At 39.7% G+C, this 12,631-nt stretch overlaps 2 protein-coding genes across 8 annotated transcripts in view; one reads left to right on the forward strand and one right to left on the reverse strand.

Annotated features, from left to right (window-relative positions):
- The window catches only part of NetB (Netrin-B), a 63,339-nt gene that overhangs the window by 13,603 nt on the left and 37,105 nt on the right, over positions 1–12,631 (reverse strand). The gene's annotated exons all lie outside the window — the stretch shown is intronic.
- CG43088 (uncharacterized protein) lies at positions 2,718–4,014 on the forward strand (the record flags this gene model as incomplete). Its single annotated transcript, NM_001258741.2, has 3 exons — positions 2,718–2,923; positions 2,978–3,404; positions 3,463–4,014. 3 exons carry the CDS (start codon positions 2,718–2,720, stop codon positions 3,916–3,918), a joined length of 1,089 nt encoding a protein of 362 aa, NP_001245670.1. The 3' UTR covers positions 3,919–4,014.

The raw sequence follows: 12,631 nt of genomic DNA on the forward strand, positions 1-12,631 counted from the left end.
GAACGCAGCAAAAACTCATAATAATAAAAGGTATAAATCAGATTTAGCCTTCTTCAACTCTTGGTAGGGTGCTTTTGGCCACTCTAAAGAAGCTGAGATACTTGATTGGCCAGTTTTCCACAGAACTCAAGCTGCGTCGAGGTGTTAGTAAAATGGTTCTTTATGGTTTCTGGGTAATAATAGTGAAATTCATTCGTAGACGAAATTTGCAGCTGCTCAACTTGGGCAGATGGGGATATATTGGAATTGATTATTTTTTGAAAGTTTGCCGTAAAGTGTTGGTACGGAAATAATCAAATTTTTTTGTCAGCCTCTTATGTACTTTCTTAAAACATCCTGTAACGCGAAAAATGTATTGCTTAACAAAGTTTGATATATCAAATAAGAAAATATATATTGTTAATATTTAAAATTAAAAAAACCAAAATTTTCATAGAAAAGCCCAATTTTCTTCGAACATTCGGATACGTTCTATTCTTTTACAGGGTATGCTAAGCCCTTTCTCTTTACGATCCATTACTCCTGGGACTCGTACATTAGCCATGTCTTTCTGTCCATGTCACTTGGCTTTAACCCTGCCCACTTTGAGACCTTAGTCTTTGGTATATGGTTCTGCTCCGGGTTTTGGAGTTCGGATTCGGATTCGGATTCGGGCTTGGGTTTCGGTTTCTGTTACTCGACACAAGCATTTTTATAAGACATAAATTCAGCGATTTGGCTAAATGCGCTTCATGGACTTGGCCGGGTAATTTGTGGCCTGCCAGGGTCGTCGTTTATGTGCATTTGTGTATGCAAAGGAAAATAGGAGGAGGAAAACTGCAGCAGCATTAAATTACACTCTCATGCAGGCGCACATATCCCCACATCCGCATCCACATCCATATCCACTTCTCCATCCACATCCACGACATTTGGACGGGCGGAGGATTCAGACAAGGCGACTCTGCGACTGCGACAAGCTCATATTGCTTTATGTCTATGCCCGATTCCCTTGCCCCGATGGTTGAGCGCTTTTAATGGGACATTTTGTAAGTAAATTGCATTAATTTCACAACTTGGCTGCGAACACAATCTACTCAAAAAGCTGAAAAAGAAAAAAAACAAAAAAAAAGAGACAACCAAATTGAATAGCAATGTGCCATTGATGATGGAACGATTTATGAGCTCCATCTACGAAGCCTCGATTACGATTGTGCGCAAACCGGTTGCGAATTCGATTTCGATATCGTTGAATTCCAAATCCTACCTCATGCTCAAATCAAAATGCAATTAAAAGCAGAGAATCGATCAGTTGCAGTGGGAAAATGGCATTAGCTTTGGATATTGGTCTGGCAATTGCCACTAGATCAAACGAGTTAGTTGGCTTGTCCGGTTGGCAGAGAGAACTAGCCAGATATTCAACTCAAGCATTCAAATTGAAAAGGATGCTACTTTGGTGCTCTTTTAGTTTTAGATTGATGAACAACGAAGGTGCGGTTCTACACACTAGCCATATATGCATTTTTATTTTCACGTTTTCTTGCCCAAAAACCACTTTAATAACCCAAAGACAGCCCTTTTAAAACGTAATCTCTCCCAATTTGTGTGTGGTGAGTGAAAGGTCTCGAAAACCCCATAAGTCGTGGAGCCCTTTTGCCGGAGATTTTCCACATTCAACATTTTGCACCTAATTGAAGAGCTTACAACTTAAATTGCCACTCGATGAACTCTGTGTTGTGGCTTTCCTTTTTGGAAAATCCTCCTCTTTCCTACTGCTGATCTACATTTCCCCCCCCCCCCCTCGGACTTAGTTTTCTAATCTTTATGCTCGAATGCTGGACGCAAAGCTTCTCTATTTTCCTCTTTATTTTCATGCTCGTTGTTTTATGTGCACATATGCAGACACACACATGCAGGCGGTAAATATGCAGGAGAATTTGTATTTTGCATACCCATTAGTTGCAGGACGGCGAGGTATCTGCGGTTATGCGTTAAGTACGTAACGGAATGAACGATATGAGAAATTTCATATTTTTATGGGGCAATCAAGTGCTGCCACTAAAAGTTAACTAGATACATAAATGGATTTAATATATCTATACTTTCTAATATTATTTTTACGCATTTTAGATTTACTTTATTTTAAAATTGTATTCTATCTGTTAGTAAGCGGCATCTGAAAGTCACCTTTTTTTATGTAGCTTCCGAATGATTTTTCGTATTGTGAATAGAGCAAACGGAAAAATGCAAAGTCAAACTGCTTAAAATGCAAAACTAAAAGCTATCTGCAGCTCCGTGTATGTGCGTGTATGCGAGCTAAGCGGCAAACAAAGGCTGTTGGAAAACATAGAAAACCCTTTTGCGAAACAAAGTGCAATTGCTGCGGAGCCAGAGGTCGGAAAAGCAAGCATCTGCATCTGCATCTGCATCTATTGACAAAGCATAAAAACTGTGCAAAATAAGCAGCATCCACCATGTACAACCACATTCACACTATGTTAGCTTTCCCCAGAATGCACCCATAATCCTTAAGCCTTTTTTCTATGGCGATGGGGAGTCAGTGGAGCTTTAAATTGTCACACCGCAGTTTTAACCCAGAAACATAAATATTATTGAGAGCGATTCGCGGTTGGATGGTGCAGAGGTTCTAAACGAAATTTAAATGTAAAAAAAAAAAAAGATCGACATTTTTTTCGATTTCGATTTCATTTTCAGCTGCTCCGGCTTTTGCTATCGGAATGTTTCGATTCTCGTCGTTCCTTGCTCCTCTGAAACAGCTGACATATTTCTTTACTGAAAAGTCTTTAACCACGTGCGAAAAAAAAATGGCTTATGTTATTCCAATTGCTTGTTTTGAAGCTAGGATAAGTGGGATACCGCTGAGCTTGAGAAAATCGATGCATTTGAAATGCAATACTTGTATTTTCAATATATCTGACCAAAGGTGAGACACATTTACAGATATAGAACATACCGCCTGTAACTTTGGATTTTTCAGCTTCGTTAAGTTCTATGCAATTGACAAGATTACGTTTAAAAAGATTTTAAAGGTGGTCAAGCCATATGTGCAAGTATCTGCATTGTCACACCCAATCCAATTGGCTGCTGTGTTTCGGTACTTGGTTACTGGTTGCTCTGAGCTTGCTGTGGCCCACGATTATCGTGTTAGAATTGAAAGCAGCATGCTCGCAAAGATTCTAAATAGATTTATTCCGTTGCTACAAAAGCTTCTCTGTCAGGCTACTATATCAATCCAAATGTCCAGGCAACAAATGCAGATATCATCTAAAAACTTCTGGGAAAAATATAAGCTACCAAAAGTAGTTGCCTGTTTGGTTGGAACTCATATTGGCATTAAGAAGCCTGCAAAGGATTGCTCTGATTTCCTTAATAAAAAGGGTTATTATAGCTTGAACGTCATGTTGGTAAGTACAATGTGTACATCTGTTATATCTGATATATAGAAATCATTAATTTCCCAAGGTTTGCAACGACAATATGGAGATCATCGCAAGTGATGCCACTTTCCCTGGGTCATGCCGTGATTCAGTTATATGGAACCGTTCCAGGGCCAGAGAATTATTGTCCGTCACCTTAAACGGACATTTTATTTTGGCGAACTCCAAATACTCGCAAGAGAGCTTCGTTTTAACTCCCTACAAGAACGCAGAGATTGGAACATATCAGCATACATTTAATTTAAGGCATGCTCAAGCCAGAAATATGGTCGAACAGACTATTGAAGTGCTTAAAAACCGTTTTCTTTGCCTGCAACGAGGCTTAAAATATGAGCCATCGTTTTGTTGCATGATTGTTAATGTATGCTGTGCTTTGCACAACCTATGTGGATCGCAAAATTTGACCATAACTGATGAATTTCAATTCGAAGGAGATGATAACGGACAACGTGAACGCGATGAAATTGCTCAATCGCTCTAAGTTTAAGCATTACCCATAAATGCACGGGTATAAAAACGAGATATTAATGTAGAGTATCCATTAATTGACAAATATAATAATAAACATTTCTTCATTACACCTCATTTTTCTCATTAATAGAAATCGGACTGTAAAGCTTCATATAGCGATTGCTATACAGGTATGATATTATTTATGAAAGAAAACAAGTTATTTTGTAACTTTCAAGGGAGTAACCATATTTTGCCGACATAAAGTGCATCCACCTCATATTGAATGCTCATTAAGTGTGGCACACTAAGTGCTTGCGTGGCGGGCGCGCTTATTGCCAAGGGTCAGAGGTCACACAGTCGTACATATCCTCTTCACATTCATACATATATGCTCGTATGTGTGCCAAAGCTAATTGAATTGATCCATGGCGCGCTTGTGAAGGAAATCCATTAGCCAAAATGGCGATACATCATCTTTAAAGAGCTCCAGAGCATAAAGAAAAGCAGTCAGTCTCACGTTTCCACCGAAGGATTTGGGTTACGTTACGCATACGTCGGGTGTGACAACTTTGTCGTTCATCGGTGCGCTTGTCTATCTTTATGCGGACAAACATAAAATGTATTTAACTTAATTTAGTTCGAGTTACTTTTAAAAAAGCTTTTAAAAGTAACAGCCAAACAGGGCAAGCACAGCAGTACAAAAAAGACGACCAAGTGAATATATAAAACACGAGCGAGCGAAACCAAAACAAAAACACTCGAAACAAAAAACTTTCGCCTGGCGGACAGGGCAAAACAACGAAAAAATTAAAATAACACAAAGTTATGGGGAAAAATCGGTGCGGAATATGTGGAAAATCCTGGCTAGTAGTGGTTGAACACGGACTGCTGAACGTTGAAGTTCATTAATATGCACATATGCAGATTAAATGATTAACCGTATAACGCACAGTTGAAAAGTTGCTGGTGGATTTTAAGATTTTCCATTTGCCCAGGCCAAAAGCACTCACAATGGAATATCCGGCAGTCCTAATGAGGGACGAGCACTAAGCTAGGAAATTCCAAAAGGACTATGACACATTCATTCGCTGTCGCATGCACTGCTAGAAAAGATGGCACACTAAGTAATAAATGCTGAAATAATCAAAATATCAAAATAATATATAATATTAACTCCGATAATGGAACGTTGATGTAGTTTGTAAGCAGTACTTCTTCAGTACCTTTATCATTATATACACTTGCCCCAGACATCTAAATGTATCAATGTTCTAATGTTAATATTCAAAACTTGAATTCACTTTGATGAGTTACAGTGAAAAGGATGATGGTATAAGCTTAAAGAAGAGCAACGCATATTTGCGTTTGCCAAGCTAAACTATCAGCTAATGAAAACCCAGCGGAAAACTCCATCCATGCCGTTTTCCTGGCCCACCACTCCATTCGAATCTTGGATATTTGCTTGCCAAACGGAAATACATCAAAATAAATTCAAAGGAGCAGGTAGTGGGCAAAAAATGCTTGGCAAAGCTAACGTCAAAAAGGAATAATGCAAATATGAGCATTTACAATGGAAAGGATGCGTATTTCGGGCGGAAGTGAATGAGGATATGAATGTGAGTGCGAGTGCGAGTGTGTTTGCGAATGCGGATGTTACAGTTGTGATGAGTTGCGGATATGAGAACACCAGTGGCCATTGGCAAATATGTATGCCTAAACAAATATTTGGCACACTTTTCCGCCCATCCTCTAGCCAATCTCCCCTTTAAAAGCCCAACACACACACAACCCTCTTCAACTCGAAGACCGAAAAAAGGGTTGAAAAGCGGCAGCGAAAATTTCTACCTGATGTCAAAAGTAATTAAATGAAATGCCAACAGCAGAAGGAAGCCGAAGAACAACAACGGACAGAAGATAAACACACTCAGCGAATTTTAGAAATGAAAGTTTCGAAATTTTCAAGTGGTTTCAAGTGGTTTAGAATTAGGGAGTTATTCGAAAAATAATTGTTTAAAAATCAAAAACATCGAGCTATTAAATGTTATAATCATCAACTTGGTTTCTAAAAACACTATTGAAAAATTTCCACCAGTGCACTTTGCATATAAGCACATTGGACCGACTAGAAAATGGTAGGAAAAGGCTAAACTAAGCTTCTGAGATGAGTGGAAACTGCATGAAGTGAGGTCCGAATATTCCAAGAAAATGCAAAGTCTTATGGGCAACTACATCTTTTACAAGGTAGAATCCATTTAATCATTTGACAGGGACTGGGAAAAATGGCCAAGCTGTCAGTGGCAGCATAAATATTTTATGCTGGTATAATTTTGCATTAGTATAATTGACCCTCCTGTGCGAAAAAACTTTCATGCTAAAAGCAAAAGGCATTTGTTTAAAAGTATACAAAATACACGCTGAATAAAAGTTTGTAAGAATATCAAAACTAATAATTAATACAATACAATAATGCATCTGTGAACAACTTTTAATGGGATGTGACATATTTTTTACTAGTTCATAAAGCATTGAACCTTTTGGGGGAATCAGACAAATTATAGGGCGGCTCCCCTTTTGCAGTCAAACCCCATTGAATGCTCATTACTACGGTGAGTTCGAGTCATTAAATTACCTGAAAATGCTGGGAGATACCAGCCAAGTGTGGGTAGAGCAAAATTTTGAAGAAAAGTCATGCAAAAGGGCAGAAAGTAGTGGAAACTTTCGACAAACTTGGGCGCCCAGCGAAGCCGGTGAAAAGTCAAAAGGGGAAAAGTGGAAAAGATGATGTAAAAATGTAATGAGAAAAATTTGTAAACAAAAACGCAAAGAAATAAGCTCGCAATGGGATGATGTTCCAAGAACAATCAGCGTCAAAGGTTGACGAAGGGTACGAAGGTTGAATAAAACTTCCGGCAATAGTGTGACAATGGCAACATCACTGCCAACATCACCATTTTCCGCCAAGAATTTCCACCTTTTTCCTCGCTTTGAGGTGATGACTTTAAGTGCGTACTGTCTCTTTCCCGCCGACTATCTAGCCATCTCTCTCCAGCGTTTCCACCGTAAGTAGCTGTGTAATAAAATTACTTTTTAAGTGCGCTGCGTACCTGTGATGGGGGTTTTGGGTATGGGTTTGGTCTTGGGCTTGGAACCTGAAGTCTCGGCTTTCTGTATTTTGGCGGGGGAGGTTAGAATTCACAGAACTTTTGCTTCATTTGCTGGCAAACTGAATTTTTCGACGCCGCGACGCCGGGAAATGAAGGAAAACGACCACTTCAATGTCAAAGTCTAAGTCGGATGTCATTTGAATTATTTAACGAAAAAAAGTGCGGAGTGAAAACGAGGTCAGGCGGTAGAAAAACCTAATTTTTCTTGCTTTTCGGTGCGGCATTTGAGTAAGTGCTAAGAAAATCGCCAAAAAAAAACCAAAAAAAAGAAAAACGGTCACCAGAAAAATACGCCTGCATGCAGCAGTTGCAGCTTTATAGCTTTATGGCTGTGGCCGGAAAAGTGCAATATGCTCTTGCGCCTCCATAAAATATGTTGCAAATTATGAAATATTTGAAACTTTTTAGCCAAGAAATGTGGTAGCCCATGGGGCGCCATTCGACCAAAACGCAGACGTTGCCTTTTGCCCTCCGCCCTCTAGTTGTTAAGTATACACACAGAAAATAACGAATTTAATATTTAAAAAACACAAAATATTGATTTTTCATTAATTAATAAACATATTTCTAATATCTATCTAATATTTATGAAAAAATAAATAGCATATTCAGAAAAGTTTTACACAAAACAAGGGATTTTTTTCCTGGAAGACCAAAATACTAATCGTAAGCAGTACACTTTTATTTTATTAACAACATGATTTTGCCCGCTTTTTTCTCTGCGTGTAGTGCGGGTATCCGGGCTTGCAGACTCGAAGTCTGGCGGCGCCGTTATGGGCATTTAAGTTTTCATAAGTTGTGCAAATAAATTTTAATCGAAAAATGTGCCAAAGCAATAACCAGGAGGCCACCCAAAAGGAAGCCGGTAAAAGATGCGACAACTTGCAGGCCCAACTGCTGCAGTAAGTAAAAAACTTAAAGGCTGGCGCAGACAGCCCAGTGAAATGGCAATCAATGATAAAACTTACACAGGCTGGGGCAAAGAAAGCTGGTGATTTAAGTCGGATCTCGGCAATTTATACTCGTAGTAGCAAACGAGGTAACCATGGCGTATACGTCATATATTTATGGCAAGTCCGAACAGCACAAGTTGGTAACCATTATGTTGTTGATTTATGAGAGACCAAAACAAATTCTCGGAAGAAATAATTAAGAGCAAGCTTACAAAGTGAATATATATTATTATTTTGATAGCAAGATAGATCGAATTACCTAACTTAATCAGATATTTTTCTAACATATTTAGTTATTTCGCCCAACCGTAGTCATACGGATTTTCCCATCTGCCACAAATGCACTTGCTCCCAGATAATTTGCGACTTGTAATCTGTGAGTTCGCCACCATTTGGTTAAATATTTACATATTCCACTGCCCTGCCCCGAGTTTCACCTTTTCGGTAATGACATTAGCTGCTGCAGGGCAGGCAATTTGATTAGCACCCTGGCAAAATCATTAGCAAGCCGAAGGAAAACACGCTCCCCGCTCAGTTTAGTACAGTTTCGGTTGAGTTAAGGACACAATACACTCGAAGTCCCGTCGAACAAACAAACGAACAAACAAACAAACAAACAAACAAACAGGCAAACTGGCGAACAGGCAAACAATTGGGAGTGAGACTTTGGGTGGGAGTTGGAAGAGCATGTTAAACATATGCAAACAAGTGAATGGAGCCAGGAATTTGTCGACTCGAGTCGCATTCAGTTGGATTCAAGAAGATGGCAGCAGCTTCTGTCCTGGACTTGTTTGCTTGTTGCTCCTCCATGAGCACAAATAAGCAACAAATTAAATAAGTAACACACTGGCGAAATCACAGAAGGGCGGACGGGACAGCATCTGGGCTGTGAATATGTATGTGGATCTGAAGCTGTAGCTGAATCGGAATTTGTATCCAGAATGGCTATGAGACCAGGAGACCCAGAAGACCCAAACAGATAAGGCGGCTTAGCAGATAACACGAGACAGTCATTTGTGTTGACGAGCGGACAAGGAGCAGGCTCAGCCAGTTGCAGATGATGATGTGTGTGCTGGAGGAGAATAAAGATTGGCATGGGCATGCGAATGGGGATGAGGATGAGGAAGGGGTTCCCCAAGGAGCCGCACATGTGCGCCGAAATCTTGCAACCAGAAATTTGGATGGTTCGTCAAACAAACCCCTACCAGCGTGAGCAAATAAATTAATGATTAAATATTAACATAATTTTAATATTAGGCTAAGAGACGGAAACATGCCGACAAAAACTTCCAATATGTATTTACAAAATATTAAATAGGATAATTAAAAATCAAAAATTCCTATTCGCAAATGTTTTGTTCTTAAGGAGTAAAGTCAGTTTATAGACTAATTTTGCAATTTATGATATATTAACTCAGTGCATCATTCATTTGTACTGTCAGTTTTTTCACAGTTTGTTAACTTACTGCTTAGTAAAGTAAAATTTTTTCAAGTGCAATTGAAAGTTGGCTGCGAATGAAAGCCTAATTCCTGCGAGAAGAAGGAAGCTTTCTTTTTTTTTTGGCCTTTTTAATAAATTACCCTGGGCGAAGGCGAACTTCGGCTGGATAACGAAGGGCATCGGTGGATGGGCAGAAAAAAAAAACGGGGACTCTCGATTCCAGAATCCAGAATCCAGAATCCAGACTTCAGACTCCTGGTTTCATGTGCGTGTCATGTAATTAATGCGAGTCAAATGAATGAGCAAGCCAACCGAGGCAAAGGCAAACAAATAGACAAATTATTCGAGGGGGAAAAAGTCGTGGAGGTGTCCCGCTGCCATATGTGACTGCCATTCCGACGGTGCTATATATGTATGTATATTCTTAAAGCTGATCGGGAATACATATGCACGCCCATAGCTCCGCCGAGCAAAAGGAGACTTAGAGGTCTCGAATGCCGCCGCCTCTGGGGACACTAAGCTGGCATTTCTGCTGGCTCCACTCGCTTGCCAATGCACTGAGGGAATTAAGTTTGAAAAAAAATGACTGAGGATATATATTCATTAAAATTTAAACTTATTATCAGAGCTCAGTTTTTATTGCAGGCAAATAAATACAAGCTGTGCATCTATTACTTTTGGTGTCCAAAATTGAAAGCTACTTGAGAACTATGAATTTTACAGACGGAGAGAAAATTGAGTGATTATTGAGAGTAATTAATAGCGATGTCATAAATTAACTTTAAAACACATCTAGCTTAACAGCAAGTTCTGCTTGTTTACTTGTGTACATTTTCTCAACGCAATTATTTCCGTGTGGAATGATTTTTCCTCTCCGTGTCTGTTTTTCCGACCCCTTGGCATCCGGCACGCAAATTTCTTCGCGTTTGTTGCGCGTGCTACGCAAGCTGGCGATAAATTTTAATACCTAGGCACAGGACGAAGGACTAAAGGACGAGGGACGAGGGGGCGGCAGACGCTGGCTGCCAAGGCGCATTTGAAAATTTATTGTTATTATGTGAATTTTATAAACGATGCTGCTATCGCCGGGTTTGTTGCTTTCGCTGCTGCTGCTGCTCCTGCTGCTGTTGTTGCACTTAATTAAATTTTATGTGAGCTTCGCCCAGGACCCAGAAAACGGAAGCCAAAGGAAGCAAAAAAAAAAAAAAAAAGAAATGTAAAAAAACAAAACAAGGAACAAGGAGAGCGGGAAACGGGGAAGGAAAAGGATTTCCAGGTTCTGTATGCTGCATGAATGCGAACAAAAAATATTATAAACAGCAGAGGGTCCAGTGACCCTCAGCTCCAAGTCCCCAATCCCCATGGCCCCACATTTTGATAAGCAAACTTTCAGCTAAAGCAGCAGAAAATAATTTGCTTTTCGCCTCATTTTTATTATTTACAATTTACGAGGTGTTTGCCAAAAGGAAGCCAAAGGAGGAAAAGGAACTGTCTGGCAAAAAGGTGACCAAGTGGACTTAATAGGCTTGTTTGGTCATCGTTGGTTTATTGCAACTAAAGTGAATTTAAATCCATGGAGAAAACGTAAATTGAAAGCTTTTCAAATGAACCAAGCAAATTTCAATTCCAATCAAAATTGCAGGCTTACCAGCGTTTTAAAACACTCACAGCTAAGATGTGGAAAACCGCCAGTGGGGAAAATCAATTTGTTTTCTTAAGCACTTCAACCAAATGAAGCAGTCATTCAATCCGCACAATCAGCAATTATCCACTTTACGATTCGACCAATGAACTTCAACTGATTGTGAGAAGGCGGATAAGGATTTGGCAGCCGAGAACAGGTTTCACAGCAATGTCACTTTTATTTTTTTTTTTCACCATTGGTTTAATTCAAATTATTCAGAAAATACCTAAGGCCAGCCAGAAGGGGCATGCCATTGTGGCGCGAACACACAAAATACACAAATTCAGGTCAATTCCTTTGGGTATTTCGCCGATACAAAAATCGCATGAAATTCCAAACGTTTTACGACTTCACGAATGCCGCTCCGTCGAAAAGTCATCGCAAAAATGTTATGGAAAAAGGTGCTGGGGGAAATGGAATGGCGTCAATGTTGGCGAAAAATGTCAACGAAAATTCCAGCACATTTTTTATTGAACAACTTCGATTGAGCGATGCTCCATCGACCATTCAGCTGCTGCTTCTCCTTTTAAAAACCATTTGCCCTATCTACCCGAGCAAGGAGCTAAATAAACTCAATACTGAAATCCTTTTAAAATGGCAACACTGACGCCAGCAATAAAAAGCGCAAACGACAGCGGAACCTCGGTCTTCTTTTTTTTTTTTGTATCCTGGATGTCGAAAGGAAATGTCGTCATTACTGTGCAACTTCGATTCGGTGTAGGAATACATATATAAAACAAAAAAAAAACAAAAAAAATACACAAAAAAGTAGACAGTCCACAAAAATAAATAGAGGACGCGGAATGCTCGCCATGCTCGACACTTTTACACTTGACAATTTCGCTAACGCAATATGCAAATGTGTTAAGAATCTCACAAATTTGTTAAGCAAATCGAAGAAAAGCCAGCAGGGCGTGTAACAAAACGAAGATGAAAACAACCCGGCACATTTATCATCTGGGATGTTGAACGACTGGGCCGATTCATATTGTATGGATACTTTTTTTTGGGGTGGTGGTGGTGGGCTGTGAATCACCCCAGTGATTTATTCATGTGGCAGGTAACACCACGTTGGGGTTAATGGCGGCACGAGCAATTGCCGCATTTTGCCGGTTTTATGAGCTGCCAAAGAGCTCGCCAACAGGCCAGGCCAATACTAACTGGAGCATTCAGCCATTCCCATTCCCAATACCCCACCCCCACCCCCACCACCAAATCGCCATCCATCTCACGAACATCAATAAAAGATTTGTTCCTTTTGGGTCTGCCTAAATGGCCTCATAACGAATGCGAAAAATGGAAAAGGATGCAGTGGCAAGTGAGTGCGCTGAATACCCTTCAACAAAGTGATAAACTTAAGACATTGTTGCTGCAAAATGCCAATATTAATATGACCGCGTAAGCAGCGGTGCTAAAAACTACTGGATATTGTTCAAACAGAGTGCGTTTTTATTAGGAGATGAGTGGATTGGGTTGAAAGTTTGCAAAAAAAAAAAAAA

The sequence above is a fragment of the Drosophila melanogaster genome, chromosome X, assembly GCF_000001215.4.
Source record: "Drosophila melanogaster chromosome X".
NCBI classification, from domain to species: Eukaryota; Metazoa; Arthropoda; class Insecta; order Diptera; family Drosophilidae; genus Drosophila; species Drosophila melanogaster.